The 21016-nt window shown below is 43.4% G+C and overlaps 2 protein-coding genes across 3 annotated transcripts; one reads left to right on the top strand and one right to left on the bottom strand.

Moving 5' to 3' along the window:
- The first annotated feature begins 630 nt into the window (after positions 1-630).
- LOC148512630 (regulator of G protein signaling 9-binding protein-like) lies at positions 631-5831 on the top strand. 2 transcript variants are annotated; one of them, XM_088481945.1, is made up of 3 exons: positions 631-887; positions 1739-2036; positions 3334-5831. In XM_088481945.1, the coding sequence occupies exons 2-3, from the start codon at positions 1772-1774 to the stop codon at positions 3861-3863; spliced, it is 795 nt and encodes a 264-aa protein (XP_088338071.1). In that variant the 5' UTR covers positions 631-887; positions 1739-1771; the 3' UTR covers positions 3864-5831. The 2 variants fall into 2 exon arrangements, with proteins under 2 accessions (XP_088338071.1, XP_088338070.1); XM_088481944.1 differs by lacking the exon at positions 631-887 and adding an exon at positions 898-1265.
- A 4514-nt stretch (positions 5832-10345) lies between these two features.
- Positions 10346-15086, bottom strand: UBE2C (ubiquitin conjugating enzyme E2 C). Its single transcript, XM_088481943.1, has 6 exons — positions 14883-15086; positions 14622-14649; positions 14449-14535; positions 12893-13097; positions 12470-12529; positions 10346-10501 (listed from the first exon to the last, which is right to left on the bottom strand). The coding sequence occupies exons 1-6, from the start codon at positions 14981-14983 to the stop codon at positions 10443-10445; spliced, it is 540 nt and encodes a 179-aa protein (XP_088338069.1). The 5' UTR covers positions 14984-15086; the 3' UTR covers positions 10346-10442.
- Between the last annotated feature and the right edge of the window lie 5930 nt (positions 15087-21016).

Raw genomic sequence — 21016 nt, 5'->3', positions numbered from 1 at the left:
CCCTCCCGAGGGGTGCCTAACCCTAACCTCCCCCCCAGTGGCGCCTATCCCTAACCCCCCCTTCCCCTAGCCTAACCATTCCCCGGGTCCGGCATCCTACGGCATTACTGGCATCGGGATTAAGATAAAATAGGTGTTGAAATACCGACGCCCAAGTCCCTTGTCGGGTTTCTGCTGTCGGGATATAGACCGGCGGCATTTAGTCTGCTAGTCTATAAACTACATCCAAGATAAAATGTTTGTGAGACTGACAGGCATTTTATGTGACAATGTATGCCCAGAATACAATAATACCAATAATCACTGTGCTAAATCGGCTGATCTTCAGGATTGCTGGCAGTTTTAGACTCACACATGAAGAGTTGTCTATGCAGATTAGTAAATATAAAATATAGTCTATTACTAAGCACAATCTGTGATGAATGTGAACATAAGAGGGCATATTGTACACAAATATTGCTAGATAGAAGCTTAAAAAAAGGATAGATCAAAGTATGTTATTGTGTTTACATTTTAATTCATGTTATCTATATTACTAAATTGCTTTCCCTTTCAGTGTTAGCATGTACCAATGTAAGTGCTAGTACACTCTCCCCTCCCATAAGATGTACACAGAGTAGCAGGGAAGAGAGAGCTGCAGCTAGAGGCGGGATCCTGTGCTAGGAGCTGTGTATTTTCCCACAGTGGAAAATGGACAAGCTCCCTCTGGGAATCCGGCTCCATGAGACTTTAATCAGCAGAGCAGCTGCTTCCTGCCATTATCCTATTAAACACGCAGGTTGAGCTTCACACAAAAGGATTCTTCTCCTCACCTCTCTAAGTAAACTGCGGCCCAAGAAGGGATGTGACAGGCGGCACGGCAATTTGAGGAACTCAGAAGGGGGCAGGTAAGTTCATGTGACATGGAAGGCCAGGGAGAACAAGATCTGACAATATGAGTTTATAGCATATGCAGATAATAAGGAGCAATATTCTTTGTGTGCTAGCTGAATCACATCATTTTAAGGGGAGCCTGTATAGATGAAGCAGGACTGGGTAAAATGCCATCAGGAGTGAGTATTGAGCTTGGAATGGATAAAACTGTCCCCAGACTTGCAGACAGAGACACATCACACAGCCAGTGACATGTCGCAGAGATGAGTGATTGGATGCTCTTGTGTTCAGCAAATATAAACAGAATCACGTCCAGCCAGTATAAAGAATCAACAGGATCCTCCCAAGACTGAGAGCAAGAAACATGATCTCTGAATTCATGAATGTATGAGGTAGACCAAAACAATTTATTAAAATAGCTGTGCAGTATTGTAAGCTGCTATTTTATTTACTAGATATTGTCAGTTGCGTATATGGAAGGCGGTAAGGGTTAAGGTCAGCTCTCAGATTAGCAGATATGTCAGTACCTTGTAAATATAGTGAACCCATCAATGTGAGATATCAACAGGCTTGCTGCAAGTCATTGCCTATTCTCATCCTCATTATTTGTCCTCACATTGTTTCAGGCGATATATATTGATTTGTACAGTGTAGTGATGACTTATATAAAAGCAGCTCACATCTCTTTGTAATTTATTTCCTGCACTGTAATAAATAATACCCCATTGCAAATGCACAGCATAGGATTCACAAAATTAGCTTGTTTTAATATCAAGAATGCACGAGTCCTGTAATATAACACTTGTAAAAACAGAGGTCTTCAATATAGCTTAATGGTGATGCTTTTCTCTGCTTCCTTGTCCAGGTGCCCCCATGTCAGAATAAAAACAGCTTAAGCATGTCAGCCCATGAAGGTGCCAGCCTGGCACCACCTCACTTGCAGCCCATCACCAGAACTTTAACGTTGCGGGGAATACGTGGGCACACAGCAGAGGGTAGCAATCAGGGGACAGTGGCAGGATGCAAAAAGGCACATAACTCGCTGAATAAGGTGACCGCCTGTTATCGGCAGCTGGTGATGTGTGTTGGTGGAACATCAGACTGTACTCGACTGCGAGAGGAATTGGAGGAGAGCAGGAAGAAAGCCTTTGAGCTAAGCACAGGTAAGTGACAAACAGGAAAACACCTATGTGCAAGAGAAATAAATATATCTTTGATGTAAATAAACAATATATTGCTATATTATTATTGCTATATTGCTTTTTTTCTAACATGTATTACTATGTTGTTGTATTGTAATTGAAAGCCGGAGATGGAATACTTCATGCTTGTATTTTAATTGAAAGCCAGAGATGGAATACTTCACCAACTGCATGTGCAAAAGTCTAACATTGGGGTTCAGGTGCTGCTCCTCCAAAAAAAAAAAAAGTGCCCCCTTTACTTCCTAAACGTCAAAGAGTCCAAAACGTCCATCCCTATTTCTCTGCAAGATACATAACACTTCACCAGTTAGTTCCCCGATTTGTTTCAGAATTTGTCAGGCACTGTTATTAGGATAGTTCAAATAATGCCATCACTTTTTGCTGAAAATATTTTTTACTTGACATTTCATCAAAACAAGGGAGCATACTACAAATACTTTGCAGCCTACAATGTACTTGGGAGTCAGCTGTAACACAACTTATCAGTAGTTATCAGACTGCTACGTGTCAGCCAAGTCTAAATCCATTTTATAATGCAATATTGTTTCCTGCACTGCTATTTAGGATAAAATAATATCCATGGAAGTGTTGTTGATATACAAATAGATAAAGGCAAGCCTGAATGGTTTCTTGGCTCCAGAAGAAAAGGAACTGTAAATTCATGATCTCTCAAATATTTTTGTTCACCTGATTCTTCATTTGACACAGTACTGTTTCCATCTGGACTTAGAAATGGCCTTGTCATATTATTTTCTAACCTACAGCACACAGTCATCTGGTCCTAGACTGTGTGCTGTAGGTTACAAAATAATATCTGTTCTTTACTACTATCTTTTACTGGGGGAGTTGCACAGTGGGACAAGAGTTTTATATAGCAGATGCAAGGGTCTATGCTTGGAGAGAGCAGCTCTTGGAATAATAGAGAGACTGAAGCTTCAAAGACAAAGCATGATTCAGAGCATGGTGGTGGGCAGAAAATTTATATAGAAAATGGCAAAATTCATGGATAAAATGAATTAACAAGGAATGTGATTAGAGTGCAGTAGCAAATGACAGACAGGGCATTTTTTTTCCCCCCAAGTAAAAAACCTAAAATGCTAGAACTTGGCTGTACTATGAGGATTACTGCAAAGAATGAGGAAAATATAGACTGGCAGAATGACAATATTCAGCAAACAAATGTGATCATACTGCAGAACATATCAATTATGCATTACTGCACAGAGCATAACATTCTTATCTATGCATTGTCCAACAGATCTGATGAACACATTGATGGTCTTGCTGATGGAGCAAGAAGTGACTCAGGAGGAGAGAGTAGACTTGGAACGTACTTGGGTCCTCTTCCTCTCCACTCTAGAGCTTTTCCAGCAGGACCTGTGTAAAGCACACCACCTTTGCCAACACTTTCCTCTGCATGCCCGACGCAAGAGATTAATCAATACTGGGGTTATAGGCAAAACTTCAGAAGTTGCCTACAGGGCCCGCAACATCAAGTCACCCAGCAGCAGATTACGGGAGAATCCACAGCGAGCTGAGAGACCCTGCTCCCCAGACATGGCTGATCAGATCGAACATGTGGAAAGGATGCTTCATGATATGCAGATGAAAGTCAGCATTCCCATATGGACAGTTGAGGCCACCGAGGAGGCTTGGGCAGAGGTTAGCTCAACCTGTGACCTTGATGAGGGCTCAGACAATGAGATTTTAGCTGGTGAAGATATTTCTAGTAGGGGCTGTTGTGCTCAAAGGCAATCACCTGCACGGCCTCTGTGTATGGTTTCATAATGAACTTCTACCACGGAATTCTCAAACAAACAGCTGGATATTACAGCGCAATCATGTGGCAAGATCAGTTTAATAGCAGAGGGCCCGTCTCACAAACCAGAAAAAAACAATTATATCTGATTTTGGAGACAACTGTTTTGAGCATAATTTACTGGGAAGCAATATAAACTTAGTATAGTTTCCCACCTGTTGCTTCATCAGTGACCACCTTTCCTTTACCCTAAAGGTGTACATACCATTTGGCACTCAATCACCTATGTTCCAGGATGTATCGGAGTAATTTCCTAGATAGATGAAAGATTTATTTTTTTTTTTAATAAGAGCTAATGTGTCAAATGATGGCTCTCAATGCTTTTATAGGTCAATGGAGAAGCAGGATTCCACTGGGTGAAACCACAAACAGCATTTCAATGGACATTAAATGTTAATATATGCATCAGTGTGTTAGTGCATAATGACCACTATCTTGGATTTACTTTGTTTTCACTTATGGCATTTGCATGAGTCGAGCAATCTAATCTATTGCGAGACAGGCATGTCCTTCTCAGGGTGCATATAAAATTAAGCTCTTACTGGAAGGAGATTCTGTTTCCCTGTTAATGGTCTCTCTCTCTCTCTCCTTCAAAGTAAGAGTGGATAATGTGGCCTTTCCATCCAGATCAGCTATTCCGCAAAGAATAATTTTACATGAATAACAATGATAGTCAGGTTAGTCAGTTTGCAGTATAAATAATAAAATCTATATAATTAGTTCCCCCCAACTCAAGGGCATTTAACTGACATCCAACCCACTTTATAAATTATTGGTTTTTTTTTTTTTTTTTTATTATTACATAATTTGGTCAAAACCATAAAACTATTTTAGTAAAACATTAAAAAAAAAACAACAAACCTTTAATTAGGGGATGTCTAGCACTACCCTATGGCATCTGTAATTCCTAGAAGCCCATAACTTATCTTATTTCCCCCCACTCCATTGGCCATAAATCCAGATATAAAAACTTTGTATCCCCCCCAATACATATGATCAGTCCCCACTGAAGCAGAAGTAGCAGAGGGACAGATAATCACAACCCCTCTATGTGTGCACAAACTGGTGCTCAGAAGAAAACTTCAGCTGGCATTCTGGGACACACTGACACTCTCTCCTTAAACCACACTAAAAAGGTACCAAAAAAAAAAAAGTTTGCAAAAGTATTCTAGCCCTAAAATGTCAACAAATGTGTCTGCATTACAAATGACACTAAAGGTGCGTATCTACTACCCGAGTGGAACGACTGTACGATTACAACATTGCATGATTATAATCATTCTTCATCCTGTGCAATGGATAATGTGCCCACACTAAACGATATGCTGTTCAGTGCAGGCATCCTCCCTCATCCCCGAACATGCACAACCTGTCTATCGACAGGATGTCCTGCATGTTCAGGCGATGTCTAATGCCAACAACGACCAGCGGGAAGCGCTTGTCATTGCCGGCATCTTACTGCACGATTACGATGTCGTAATCGTTCATTTTTCTCATCTAGTGGATACGCACCTTTACTCAGATTGTGCCAGACAGTTATTTATTGAGAAGCAATATGCTCATATAAGTAATTGAAAACTTAATTGTCCACAGATTTCTTTTTAAGTAACATGCTCCTAGCATAAGCATTCAAAACCTGTGCCGTGGAAGCCCCAATTATACACAAATGAAAGCCAATATTTTTCAATTAGTCTTTACCTGTGAATTATTTAAAAAAATTAATAAATAAAAATAAGCTTCTATGAACAAATGACTTCTAAATAACAATGGTCAGCCTGGTCTTTATTTTCACAGCTTTCTTTAAGATTCACAAAGAGCATTCCAAGAAAATTAAAAAAAAAGTTATAGACATGCACACAATAGGAAAATTCTACAAAATAATATCCAAGCACTTGGATAGCCCAGTGAGCACTATAGTATCAACTGAGGAATGGGAAGCTGCCTAGACATCATCCCTCAAAACCAGAGGAAGGAGGAGACTTGTGAGGGAAGCCAGAGGCCAACTTACTTTGAAAGAGCAACACAGGTAAGTGGTTGAGGCTGCAGTGAAGATGCACCAGTCAACAATATCAAGAGTGACCCAGCTAAAATGTGGGATAAGGTTTTTCTGTGATCAGAGACAAATCTGGAGCTTTTTGGCTGCAATTCAAAATGGTGTGTGTGTGTGTGTGTGTGTGAGAGACACAAACCAAATACTGCCCATTCCATAGTGAACACCATCCCAACAATGAAGTATGGAGGGGACTGGATAGTTTAGTGAAATTGAAGTATCAAGTGATTGTCTTGCAGTGTCTTCCTGTATTTTGCACAATTTGCTAGAACAGAGGTTCTCAAACTCAATCATCAGGACCCCAAACAGTGCATGCTTTGCATGTCTCCTCACATAGGGCTGAATTCAATTCAGTGCGATGTTGAATAGCCGTGGGAGGAAGCTCCCGCAGCTATTCAATACACCGCGCTGTTTGGGCGGCTAAAGGATTTCTTCTCACACCCCCCTAAGGATGCAAGGAAAAATCCGACAAAAGTGGCTTAGCATGGCGCCAACAGCCACGCGTCCAGCACTTTAGTCAGAGAATGCCTGTTATCGCTCCTTACCACCCAGGTTAAGTCGCGAGAACCGGCATGCTCTGACAACCAGCTCCCGACCAGGCACACAGAGTGTTGTGTTGAATAGCTGCGGAAGCTCCCTCCCGCAGCTATTCATCATTGCACAGAATTGAATTCAGCCCATAATTACTAGTGAAATAATTAGCTGCACCTGTGGATCTTTTAAAAAACATGTCAGTGAGTAATGAATACACCTGTGCACCTGCTGGGTGACCTGGAAAATGTGAACTGTGTGGGGCCCTGAGGAGTTTGAGAACCACTGTACTAGAAAACAAAAAACATAAGTGAAAGTTCATCTTTCTACAGAACAACGAGGCCAAGCACAAGGCCAAAGCAAAATTGTCATTGATGATGATTATGACCAAACAAAGGCAGCACCACATACATGAATCAGTTTTAGCATCACTGCATGTATCCCATATTCATTTGTAAGCATATGCCAAACCTTATTACAGGCCTAAATGTCAAAGTTGCCCTTCCTTGTAAACAATGGTTTTGGATCCAATTAACATGGATTTTCGCTGTACCTGCTGCCCATACATCTGTATTTTGCTTAATACATAATAGCATCCATCCAGTATTTGGCAATGGTGTGTAGTAAATGGTGTTTACAATATTGATAGAAATGCACTTCAAGCCAAATTTTATATATATTTTCACAGACCCAGCACTCACCATACCAGCAGACAAATTGCCCAGCTTGCACAGCCAAAGCAGAGATTCAGATACTTCAGAATGGGGAGGCACTCCCGCACTTGCACAAAAAACAATCAAAGTGGTGCCAATGCAACATTTCAGTTTATTATCAATCTATCATCAGGCCTGATGACTGTTTAATAATAAACCAAAACATTGCATTAGCACCACCTTGATCATTTTTGGAGTGCCTCCCCCATTTTGAATAATAATATATATATTCTGTTAAAATATAAAGCTAAGAGGGAACTGCATGGTGAATAAAAGGTTTATCTATAAAACATGCAGTATAAGAACTACTGCTATTGAGTACTCCCATACCAAATAGCTCAGAGTTGGCTGAATACCACTTGGTTAATAACAAAAACCCAGGCATATCACCATCCACCGCTCCTTCGCCACCGGGGACAAGCCGCGTACAACCCACTTCTCCAGGAGCTGCAGCACGCCACTCCACCTCAGGCTTGATGCCGGGCTTCAAGCCTCGTCCTAACAACGTTTCATAATCTACTTAGTCAGAGGGCTGGCTTACCTGACGCCAATACAAAAGTATAAAAACCAGCTACAGCCAATCAAATCATCATACACGGCCGGTTTAAAGTAACAATCAATTACTGTATACCAACTTGGTGAAAGAACCAGTGACTCATTTGTATAGTGGTTTTAATTCACTTCCAAAGAGTGTTAGCAGGTAATAGGTTCTTATAACACCTTTATTATAAATTACACACATCCAGTACAGCGTGCCAGAGTTTGTCTGCTTCAGACCTTGTCCCAAACAGCAGTGAATTAAACCTTATATCTGATTAAAGACCGATTACAGTTGCAGATAGGAGTTGTGTCTTATTTAATGGATATTTATCATGATATATTGAGATAAACGTATTACGTGGTAGCATAGCCCAGGAGCAAAGGAAACATTTCTTCTCTTATCTAAAAGTCCCTACATTTTAGCCATTTTAAAAATTGCAACGCAAATGGAAATATGGTTACAGGTAGATGTAAAAACATGAGCTCACATTCATATTAGCACAAAAACATAATGGCCCAGAGTATGTCCTTGTTTTCCGATATTGATCATGTTATACAGGAGTGCTATAGAATACTCTTCCATATGTGCTGGCACACAAATATTATACAGATATTTCCTTTGTCAGATATATGCCAAATGGCTAGTGGTTACACAAGAGCAATCATTTATATGGCGCCACAAGTGTTCCGCGGCACCTTACAAAGTGACTAACAGTACAATACAAAAGGAGGACAAGGACAGGTATATACATAGCTACATTGGGGATCATAACACCCAAATAAGCAACCAAGTGTTAGGTGCCCTAGTGGGGAGTAAGAAGTAGATGAAAAGTAAGGAGAAGCACAAGGAGGGTAGAGGGCCCTCCTCGCAAGACCTTAGATTCTAAAGCAATGGTTCTCTATTCCAGTCCTCAAGTACCCACAACAGTTAATTTTCAATAATTATTTAATCACGTACAAGTGTTAAACCTTTTGCTGGGTCAATAATTCTCACCTGACAACATAAGGGGCACCTGAGGACTGGAGAGGAGAACCACTGGACTAGAGTATAGCCTTTGTGAATCTGTTCTTAGTCACTACATTGGACTGCATTACTAAGGGAATATTGAAGACCTGTTCCAAGCAGAGCTGTTGAATCTCAGCACCAAAACAGGATATCCAATTATATGTAATACCACTGTAGGCAACTTCAAAATAGTTTTTCTGCCAACAGTGGCAAATTCATTTATGTGGTTGAGTGAAATAAAAACCTGTCCCTAATCTGTTTGTAATGTACAGTAGGGCCTCCAATAGTGACAGTAGCTGACAAAGGTTAAGATGTGGTCTAGGCCCACTGTGGAATCTACAGCTTATTTGTTAAAGCAAAACTGGATACATAAAAGGCAAGAGTGTGCCCAGGAATGCATTCTAATGGTGCGTACACTGTATGATTAAAATGAACGATAATGATCATATCGTGCAATTTTTGGTGCCCAACGACCTGTGATGGGCAGGCACGTATGGTCGATATCGACCACCGCCCATGCATGCAGGCCAACCTATTGGCCAGGTTACTATAGAGACCTGCAATAGTTGATCGCTATCGTAGTTGGTGGCGTGCTGGATGATCGATACTCCAGCACACCCAGGAGATTGAACAACGATATAGTTATGGTTATCCATCATCCGCGTCTGTATAAGACTTGGATTGTAATATAGCCATTTCTTCAAGCCAGACTTCATAGCATACCCAGACATTGAAAGTGTACGAGTCGTTTCGTAAAGTCAAATTGTGATCTGGATCCCTACACTATTGGCCATTTTTAGCAGTTTAATTATGTTCGACCCAATGACCTGTCACGGATTGGCTCACCATGGACCATAACACTAGGTTAGGTTGACACACACAATTACAGTAAGGTGCCATATAAGCCACAAAAGGTAAATCATCAAAGATAGGAATGTCACCACATTGATATGTTCTGTAGTCAGTGACCTGTTTAAAGAGAAAATAAAAGTAGTAATAGATTGGGGACCTTGAGATAACAGGCAAAGGCAAGGAACTACAAAAGAAGAAAAGCTCAGACTTGTTGGAGGGTAGGTAACACTCCTGTCTACTTTTTGTTCAAGCCTTTACTCTGTCAGGTCTTACGCTTACTAAGTAAACAGAGCCCTTAGTATTTCCATGAAAAAAAAAAAAAAAAAAAAACTCACTTTGACAGGGAGAAGATTACATTCATAATATCACACAAATGTCATAGCAAGCTGTTCAGGAAAAAAAAGTTTTCTATTCTACCAAATTGTTCCAGCTGCATGCCTACATCATGTGATGAAGCCATAGCATAAAGCAATGCCTTTGGATGATCAATAGCTTTGCCTGAGAGGTAGAGCAGATGCCATGGTCTCACAACTACACAATTCAGTGTAGTGTGTCAGTGTAAAAGAAAAACCCAGCTCAGCAAGCCCCCACTACCACACAGCATTTCTAATCAGTAGAACATAAAAGGAGAATTTTCACAATACCCTGTGAAACATTTTTCAATTTAGTCTAGTTTTGAGCTTTACTAACTGAAATGCTGGATTGGAAGAAGAAACTAGTTTAGAGATTCATCGTAAGCAGAATAGACTGAAAAAAGGGCAAAATTATAAAATCACTTTATTTGTACAACACAATCAGACTAGTATTAAGTTAAGCATATATTACAGCAGTCATGTACAGAGCAAAACACAGGGAGTCAGATGTCCTTTTCTCGAACTTGCTTCTTGTACTGCTCATGTAGATGCTTCTTGTATGCTGGAAAGACAGTGCTCGTTACAACTCACAGCACAGGCAAGACGGTGACACTCATACATAGTCTGCCACCAATGGGCAGACACAGATACTTGTCAGAATCACTACAATGTACAGCTTTAGATTTTTATATAGTAGAATACAACATTTAGAAGTCTGTTAAATTACAGACACATACAAGACAGATTGTGAATATTCCCTTAGAGAGTGCTCTAATTAATAGAACTATCCTATGTAACTCATTCCTAGACACAGTGACCCAAAACTGACCTGCAACAGCAGATTGCTGATCTGTTAGGTCTGCTAGCGGTGTACTTTCTGGAGATTTTATACACACACTTGCATGAAGGGAATAAAAACAAAAGCCACACGACAGCACACAATTAGAGGCATATTCAATTCCAGGCAAGAAGTCTGGTACTTTTCGCATGCATCGCTGGTTTTCAATGAGAAAAAGGTACCATGCCCGTGCCTGCTTTCCCCATATTCAATTACAAATCAGGAAAGACACACGGCGAAATTCACATGCGAAAAGTACTGTCAGATTTGGGGAAATCAGCCTGACATCGCCAAATGATGCACTGACATTGGGGATCACTCTAGATACCCCCAAATAGCCCTGCTGAAGGTATTTGGGGTACTTAAATGCTCTCAACAGCTGCTATTTCACATCTTTGCATAAGTGTTGAAGAACAACATTTAGCAGGTTTTTTTGCTCAAAATAAGTAGTCCCAGCAAATTTGGGGTACCTGAAAGTGGGTGCTAGCACATTTTTAAGTTGCTTGTTAAAATAAAAACATAAAAAAAACCCTTCCACAAGCACCTGCAAACAGTAAAAACACCTGGGGCATACTTGGGGACCCCCCTGGAGCCTATTACGCTAGTTTAAGTGTCCCCCTAACTTTGGACTTTTTCAACCCCAAAATGAAAGTACTTTTTTGGGGTGATCTAATGAATTTGATAGTCTACCTTTGGGGACTGTCCAAGGATGCAGAGGTGTTCCTGCAGCTTTGCACCCCAAAACCACAATTCTGCACTTTTTTTCCGACACCTATTAATTGGCAAAGCTTTTTCGCAGTTCCCATTGCACTGATATTCTACACCGGCGAAAAGTTTTCTGAATTGACTACGAAGGAAACTTATCGCAAGGCGAAATGACATCACTCGCGATACTTCTCAGCAGAAACTGACTTTTCACACCTAATTGAATACAGCCCTTAGTGTAATAATTAGTATTCCTGCCTCACGGCACTGACGTTGTAGGTTGATTATCACTATGGCCCTAAATCTGTGGAGTTTGTATATTCTCCCCGTGGATGTGTGGGTTTCCTCACAGTCCAAACATATACTAGTAGGTTAACTGGCTTCTGACAAAATGCGCACATGTACATATGGTAGGGAATATAGATTATAAAATCCACTGTGGCAAGGACTGAAGTGAATGGCCAAATATTACCTTTTAAGTGTTGAGTGCACCCTCTGGGACAACTCCCTAGCTCTGGGGACTTACTCCATATCTGCAGGAATACCACAAATGAAATTTGGCCAGTGATTGAATAGCCCCATACATTAAACCCAAAGCTTTTTACTGTTAAGCTGAACAAAAATTATGAAGTGACCAGAAGGTACATAGTTAGCTAATCAATTGCACAAGGCTGTCACTTCGGCTGCAAGCTTCCATATTCGGAAGAAGGTGCTTAGTCCCTATGCATTAGTGGACTGACAGCTAGGCAGACTAGTGCATTCTCATTTTGGCGTTTTGCTCCACATAAACAGGCTGTATTGCTTGGCAGAGCACATGTATATGAATTACATAATGTTACCTAGGAGACCATCAACTCAATGCATGTTCTGGCTTGATTGCAAAAAATGTACAGATAACTGTTGTAGACCTGTACATCTTCACCTGCTAAGGGGCAATGTATTATACACCATTCTCCTATGAAACGTAGTGTTAACCACATCACTTACCTATCTGATTCTGCCAGAGCTCTGCAGCATGTGGGTTCAAAGGACTGTCATTATTGGGCTCTGGGGAGAACAGAGCACATTAGCACAATAACTGAGGCACAAAGAAGCCACTTTTTTTTTACAAAGGAAAAGCTAAAGGCAAACATTTGATTACTTGCTATGGGCAACATCATTAACTAAACGGCAACAGTTCCCAGTGAAGAGCCATGCCTTTTTGTACCGACACCCATAAAGGTTGGACAAGTCTTGTCCATTCACCCGTGTGGAATCTCATGAAATCCCATCCAAACAAGTCTCCTAAACATCATTGAAGTCATATGCTATCGGTAAAGAAAAATGTGCGCTTTGAGCCTATGGACATCAATAAAACAAATTGTTAAGCCCCCAATGTGTTCTAGTACTATAAATGGAAGCTGTTCTCACCTCCCAGAAGGCTCTGGAGAGACAGTAATATGGTTCTGACATCATACAGAGCTGACCACTTATCCTTCAGGATGTCCAAGCAAATGTTTCCATGGCCATCAACATTGGGGTGAAAGCAAGGAGTAATAAACTTCACAGTAGGGGCATTGTAGGGATAGCCACTTGGGAACTCCAGTGACAGCCTGTACCTTAGATTCTCATAAACCTAGAAAAGTAGATGTATGAAATATGTATACATTAGATATACACTTACCCATCTCACTATCAGTATTTGGGTTGGGGTTGGGGTTGGGGTTGGGGGGGGGGGGGGGGGGGGAGGTGAATTATACATACACATCATTAAACTTCTGACAATTTCTGGGTAGCACATTTGGGGGGGTTTGGCGATGCATCAGGCAGTCCGTACACACTACGCGATCTGGTGCACGACCACCCAATATATAGTTCCCCACCTGCATCCAGAAGCATGGTGTCAGCTACAGATTTTCAGATTGGCCTATACTGCAGGCAGATCTGAAGATACAACAAATGATGCATGGGAGCTCACAATGGCACATGCTGAACAGGTCATACAGATTCTCCTCAAAATGACAAATCTAGTGTGTACCCACCTTAAGGGGCCCATTTATCAAATTATATTTGAGGTATAACCCCCAAAAACACCAGTTTCTGGGGGGGGGGGGTGTTTCACCCCAAATATTAAGTATTCCCCATATGTATTGAGGGACCGCAGCAGGTGTCTCCAATACCTGTCATTACCACTGGCAGCTGCATCCACCATAGGTTTCTATGGGGGATGCGATGCTGCCAAATTTACCAAAATCCAGAATGCAGAATATCTGAAGAAGGAGTTAGCCATCTTATGGGCTGCACCATGCATAATTAGCCAGCGGACGAATCCGCCAGCCCTCCCCGGTTATAGCAGCTGTGCATGTGCAGTCCACGGGACTGCACATGCACAGCAGCCCCTGCACTGGCCAGCAGCTCTCCAGAGACATTGCCGGGAAGGGCTCCTTTCAGAGTCAGTGTCCCTGCATGTCCCGGATGATACATCAGGCTGCTACGATCGCATTTTGGAATGAGATCATGGGGGGTACTGTCCTGCCCTGATCACGTTGCAAAAGCAATAAATGGGGGCCATAGTATCTCAGCCCAATTAGGGATGGACATCAGAAGCCCACTAAATGATGGATGGGACTAGACCATCTAAGCTTTCAAGTCAATGGCAACTACTCATCACGTCAAAATAATTTGTTGAAAACATTCAGATAATTCACATACATAAAAAACACACACACATTAAACAGCTTAATTCAGTTGTATTTTATCATATAGCCGTCACGTCCACACCATTCAATGGCAGCTTACATCAGAAAGCTGCATTCAAATGGTGAAACCACTAAGATTAAAAGAATATCAATGGTGTTAAGCAATCGGGAACAGATGTCCATCCCTAGCGTACATACTGCCCTGACAGGGGGCTGCCAAATTTGATCCAAACAGAACAAATTGCCTTAAGGGGGGCTGAGAGGAGGAAGCAGTTTATATGGACTCACCGTTCCCACAGCTCCATCAATGGTACCAATCCACTTGAACAGGTTATCAGACTCGGGGAAAGCAGAGATACCTTTGTCTCCAGACATCTAATGGAAAGCAAGGGAATATCATAAGACAGTTCTGTGACACCAGGCTGATCTAAGCTGTAGTAGAAGATGCAGAGCACACTAACCATCAGGGTCATCAACTCCTGCTGTAACCTGGAAGAGAAGAGATGCGCTTACAAATCATAGACAGACAAAGCAATGACACAGAACCGACCCTATACCCCATTATGATACATAGCATCCTGTGGATGGTTACTACTACAGCGGGACAGCCCTAATAAAAGATGATAAATAGCCGACACTGCGTCAGATGCGTGGTCACGAAGACGTTATACAGGGGAAATAAAGCCAGACATATATGTGTGGGTGCACGAACCGCGCCTCACCGTTTCCCCACAGACCCTCGGGCGGCCTGAGCGCCTGGCTCCAGCCCCTTCCGAGCAGCGGCTGCCGGGGTTGCGGCAGGATCTACATTCTGTGAGGCCATCGGTGAAAGAATAGGACAAAGTGTAGCTGCCGCACCGCTCTGCGCACTGTAGTCGTGTGCGTGTAACCAGGAACACCGATCTTCGCTCCGGCCGACCGCCCTCAATTTAAATGTTTTAAACGCCAAGCTCGCCAGCCAATCAGCTGCACAAGATAGTTTGATTCAACCAATCGCTGCACGTTGTTACGAGAGTCTCCACGGTGATGAGTGGCTTGGCCTCGCAATGAACGTTTAAAAAGAAAGGGAGCGATTGGCTGTTAGCCGGTTGCCGCCTCTCGTCTGGGTACGTCGCGTCGGACTCGTCTCAACATACGTCAGTCTCACAACAAGCCTGTCCACGCAAGTCAAGGCGGTTTAACCCCTTCACTTCTCACTCAATGTATCCTAAATCATTTGGTATCTGTTCGTTCTAATTACATTTCTTCCCCTCTTATGTGATGGCCTGTGCTATAACATATCAGCAGTGCTTTCTCCTGCCCTCATCTGTGATGGCCTGTAATGTAACATATCGGCAGTGCTTTCTCCTGCCCTCATCTGTGATGGCCTGTACGGTAACATCCGCACTCTGCAGTGCTTTCTCCTGCCCTCATCTGTGATGGCCTGTAATGTAACATATCTGCAGTTCTTTCTCCTGCCCTCATCTGTGATGGCCTGTGCTATATATATCAGCAGTGCTTTCTCCTGCCCTCATCTGTGATGGCCTGTACGGTAACATCCGCACTCTGCAGTGCTTTCTCCTGCCCTCATCTGTGATGGCCTGTAATGTAACATATCTGCAGTGCTTTCTCCTGCCCTCATCTGTGATGGCCTGTTCTGTAACATATCTGCAGTGCTTTCTCCTGCCCTCATCTGTGATGGCCTGTTCTGTAACATATCTGCAGTGCTTTCTCCTGCCCTCATCTGTGATGGCCTGTTCTATAACATCTGCAGTGCTTTCTCCTGCCCTCATCTGTCTTGGTCTGTTCTGTAACATATCAGCAGTGCTTTCTCCTGCCCTCATCTGTGATGGCCTGTTCTATAACATCTGCAGTGCTTTCTCCTGCCCTCATCTGTCTTGGTCTGTTCTGTAACATATCAGCAGTGCTTTCTCCTGCCCTCATCTGTGATGGCCTGTAATGTAACATATCTGCAGTTCTTTCTCCTGCCCTCATCTGTGATGGCCTGTGCTATATATATCAGCAGTGCTTTCTCCTGCCCTCATCTGTGATGGCCTGTACGGTAACATCCGCACTCTGCAGTGCTTTCTCCTGCCCTCATCTGTGATGGCCTGTAATGTAACATATCTGCAGTGCTTTCTCCTGCCCTCATCTGTGATGGCCTGTTCTGTAACATATCTGCAGTGCTTTCTCCTGCCCTCATCTGTGATGGCCTGTTCTGTAACATATCTGCAGTGCTTTCTCCTGCCCTCATCTGTGATGGCCTGTTCTATAACATCTGCAGTGCTTTCTCCTGCCCTCATCTGTCTTGGTCTGTTCTGTAACATATCAGCAGTGCTTTCTCCTGCCCTCATCTGTGATGGCCTGTTCTATAACATCTGCAGTGCTTTCTCCTGCCCTCATCTGTCTTGGTCTGTTCTGTAACATATCAGCAGTGCTTTCTCCTGCCCTCATCTGTGATGGCCTGTAATGTAACATATCTGCAGTTCTTTCTCCTGCCCTCATCTGTGATGGCCTGTGCTATATATATCAGCAGTGCTTTCTCCTGCCCTCATCTGTGATGGCCTGTACGGTAACATCCGCACTCTGCAGTGCTTTCTCCTGCCCTCATCTGTGATGGCCTGTAATGTAACATATCTGCAGTGCTTTCTCCTGCCCTCATCTGTGATGGTCTGTTCTATAACATATCTGCAGTGCTTTCTCCTGCCCTCATCTGTGATGGCCTGTTCTATAACATATCTGCAGTGCTTTCTCCTGCCCTCATCTGTGATGGCCTGTTCTATAACATATCTGCAGTGCTTTCTCCTGCCCTCATCTGTGATGGCCTGTTCTATAACATATCTGCAGTGCTTTCTCCTGCCCTCATCTGTGATGGCCTGTTCTATAACATATCTGCAGTGCTTTCTCCTGCCTTCATCTGTGTTGGTCTGTTCTGTAACATATCTGCAGTGCTTTCTCCTGCCCTCATCTGTGATGGCCTGTTCTATAACATATCTGCAGTGCTTTCTCCTGCCCTCATCTGTGATGGCCTGTACGGTAACATCTGCACTCTGCAGTGCTTTCTCCTGCCCTCATCTGTGATGGCCTGTTCTGTAACATATCTGCAGTGCTTTCTCCTGCCCTCATCTGTCTTGGTCTGTTCTGTAACATATCAGCAGTGCTTTCTCCTGCCCTCATCTGTGATGGCCTGTTCTATAACATCTGCAGTGCTTTCTCCTGCCCTCATCTGTCTTGGTCTGTTCTGTAACATATCAGCAGTGCTTTCTCCTGCCCTCATCTGTGATGGCCTGTAATGTAACATATCTGCAGTTCTTTCTCCTGCCCTCATCTGTGATGGCCTGTGCTATATATATCAGCAGTGCTTTCTCCTGCCCTCATCTGTGATGGCCTGTACGGTAACATCCGCACTCTGCAGTGCTTTCTCCTGCCCTCATCTGTGATGGCCTGTAATGTAACATATCTGCAGTGCTTTCTCCTGCCCTCATCTGTGATGGTCTGTTCTATAACATATCTGCAGTGCTTTCTCCTGCCCTCATCTGTGATGGCCTGTTCTATAACATATCTGCAGTGCTTTCTCCTGCCCTCATCTGTGATGGCCTGTTCTATAACATATCTGCAGTGCTTTCTCCTGCCCTCATCTGTGATGGCCTGTTCTATAACATATCTGCAGTGCTTTCTCCTGCCTTCATCTGTGTTGGTCTGTTCTGTAACATATCTGCAGTGCTTTCTCCTGCCCTCATCTGTGATGGCCTGTTCTATAACATATCTGCAGTGCTTTCTCCTGCCCTCATCTGTGATGGCCTGTACGGTAACATCTGCACTCTGCAGTGCTTTCTCCTGCCCTCATCTGTGATGGCCTGTAATGTAACATATCTGCAGTTCTTTCTCCTGCCCTCATCTGTGATGGCCTGTGCTATATATATCAGCAGTGCTTTCTCCTGCCCTCATCTGTGATGGCCTGTACGGTAACATCCGCACTCTGCAGTGCTTTCTCCTGCCCTCATCTGTGATGGCCTGTAATGTAACATATCTGCAGTGCTTTCTCCTGCCCTCATCTGTGATGGCCTGTTCTATAACATATCTGCAGTGCTTTCTCCTGCCTTCATCTGTGTTGGTCTGTTCTGTAACATATCTGCAGTGCTTTCTCCTGCCCTCATCTGTGATGGCCTGTTCTATAACATATCTGCAGTGCTTTCTCCTGCCCTCATCTGTGATGGCCTGTTATGTAACATATCTGCAGTGCTTTCTCCTGCCCTCATCTGTGATGGCCTGTTATGTAACATATCTGCAGTGCTTTCTCCTGCCCTCATATAACATATCTGCAGTGCTTTCTCCTGCCCTCATCTGTGATGGCCTGTTATGTAACATATCTGCAGTGCTTTCTCCTGCCCTCATATAACATATCTGCAGTGCTTTCTCCTGCCCTCATCTGTGATGGCCTGTAATGTAACATATCTGCAGTGCTTTCTCCTGCCCTCATATGTGATGGCCTGTACGGTAACATATGTGCAGTGCTTTCTCCTGCCCTCATCTGTGATGGCCTGTTCTATAACATATCTGCAGTGCTTTCTCCTGCCTTCATCTGTGTTGGTCTGTTCTGTAACATATCTGCAGTGCTTTCTCCTGCCCTCATCTGTGATGGCCTGTTCTATAACATATCTGCAGTGCTTTCTCCTGCCCTCATCTGTGATGGCCTGTTATGTAACATATCTGCAGTGGTTTCTCCTGCCCTCATATAACATATCAGCAGTGCTTTCTCCTGCCCTCATCTGTGATGGCCTGTACGGTAACATCCGCACTCTGCAGTGCTTTCTCCTGCCCTCATCTGTGATGGCCTGTAATGTAACATATCTGCAGTGCTTTCTCCTGCCCTCATCTGTGTTGGTCTGTTCTATAACATATCTGCAGTGCTTTCTCCTGCCCTCATCTGTGATGGCCTGTTCTATAACATATCTGCAGTGCTTTCTCCTGCCTTCATCTGTGTTGGTCTGTTCTGTAACATATCTGCAGTGCTTTCTCCTGCCCTCATCTGTGATGGCCTGTTCTATAACATATCTGCAGTGCTTTCTCCTGCTCTCATCTGTGATGGCCTGTTATGTAACATATCTGCAGTGCTTTCTCCTGCCCTCATATAACATATCTGCAGTGCTTTCTCCTGCCCTCATCTGTGATGGCCTGTTATGTAACATATCTGCAGTGCTTTCTCCTGCCCTCATATAACATATCTGCAGTGCTTTCTCCTGCCCTCATCTGTGATGGCCTGTAATGTAACATATCTGCAGTGCTTTCTCCTGCCCTCATATGTGATGGCCTGTACGGTAACATATGTGCAGTGCTTTCTCCTGCCCTCATCTGTGATGGCCTGTAATGTAACATATCTGCAGTGCTTTCTCCTGCCCTCATCTGTGATGGCCTGTAATGTAACATCTGCAGTGCTTTCTCCTGCCCTCATCTGTGATGGCCTGTTCTATAACATATCTGCAGTGCTTTCTCCTGCCTTCATCTGTGTTGGTCTGTTCTGTAACATATCTGCAGTGCTTTCTCCTGCCCTCATCTGTGATGGCCTGTTCTATAACATATCTGCAGTGCTTTCTCCTGCCCTCATCTGTGATGGCCTGTTATGTAACATATCTGCAGTGCTTTCTCCTGCCCTCATATAACATATCTGCAGTGCTTTCTCCTGCCCTCATCTGTGATGGCCTGTTATGTAACATATCTGCAGTGCTTTCTCCTGCCCTCATATAACATATCTGCAGTGCTTTCTCCTGCCCTCATCTGTGATGGCCTGTTCTATAACATATCTGCAGTGCTTTCTCCTGCCCTCATATGTGATGGCCTGTACGGTAACATATGTGCAGTGCTTTCTCCTGCCCTCATCTGTGATGGCCTGTTCTATAACATATCTGCAGTGCTTTCTCCTGCCTTCATCTGTGTTGGTCTGTTCTGTAACATATCTGCAGTGCTTTCTCCTGCCCTCATCTGTGATGGCCTGTTCTATAACATATCTGCAGTGCTTTCTCCTGCCCTCATCTGTGATGGCCTGTTATGTAACATATCTGCAGTGCTTTCTCCTGCCCTCATATAACATATCAGCAGTGCTTTCTCCTGCCCTCATCTGTGATGGCCTGTACGGTAACATCCGCACTCTGCAGTGCTTTCTCCTGCCCTCATCTGTGATGGCCTGTAATGTAACATATCTGCAGTGCTTTCTCCTGCCCTCAACTGTGTTGGTCTGTTCTATAACATATCTGCAGTGCTTTCTCCTGCCCTCATCTGTGATGGCCTGTTCTATAACATATCTGCAGTGCTTTCTCCTGCCTTCATCTGTGTTGGTCTGTTCTGTAACATATCTGCAGTGCTTTCTCCTGCCCTCATCTGTGATGGCCTGTTCTATAACATATCTGCAGTGCTTTCTCCTGCCCTCATCTGTGATGGCCTGTTATGTAACATATCTGCAGTGCTTTCTCCTGCCATCATATAACATATCTGCAGTGCTTTCTCCTGCCCTCATCTGTGATGGCCTGTTATGTAACATATCTGCAGTGCTTTCTCCTGCCCTCATATAACATATCTGCAGTGCTTTCTCCTGCCCTCATCTGTGATGGCCTGTAATGTAACATATCTGCAGTGCTTTCTCCTGCCCTCATATGTGATGGCCTGTACGGTAACATATGTGCAGTGCTTTCTCCTGCCATCATCTGTGATGGCCTGTAATGTAACATATCTGCAGTGCTTTCTCCTGCCCTCATCTGTGATGGCCTGTAATGTAACATCTGCAGTGCTTTCTCCTGCCCTCATCTGTGATGGCCTGTTCTATAACATATCTGCAGTGCTTTCTCCTGCCTTCATCTGTGTTGGTCTGTTCTGTAACATATCT

The sequence above is a fragment of the Taudactylus pleione genome, unplaced genomic scaffold (genome assembly GCF_031769625.1).
Source record: "Taudactylus pleione unplaced genomic scaffold, aTauple2 ptg000279l, whole genome shotgun sequence".
Classification (NCBI taxonomy): domain Eukaryota; kingdom Metazoa; phylum Chordata; class Amphibia; order Anura; family Myobatrachidae; genus Taudactylus; species Taudactylus pleione.
The sequence above is the reverse complement of the archived record's forward strand: the minus strand, read 5'-3'. Positions and strand labels throughout refer to the sequence as shown.

Bases quoted from the DNA above. Each gene is read 5' to 3' on its own strand.
- UBE2C (XM_088481943.1), bottom strand. From the start codon at position 14,983: ATGGCCTCACAGAATGTAGATCCTGCCGCAACCCCGGCAGCCGCTGCT. The intron at 14,536-14,621 runs GTTAGTGTGCTC...GCTTTCCATTAG, and splicing joins AGGAGTTGATGACCCTGATG to ATGTCTGGAGACAAAGGTAT. The intron at 12,530-12,892 runs GTGAGAACAGCT...TGTTCTCCCCAG, and splicing joins TCTCCAGAGCCTTCTGGGAG to AGCCCAATAATGACAGTCCT.
- LOC148512630 (XM_088481944.1), top strand. The intron at 2,037-3,333 runs GTAAGTGACAAA...ATTGTCCAACAG, and splicing joins AGCCTTTGAGCTAAGCACAG to ATCTGATGAACACATTGATG.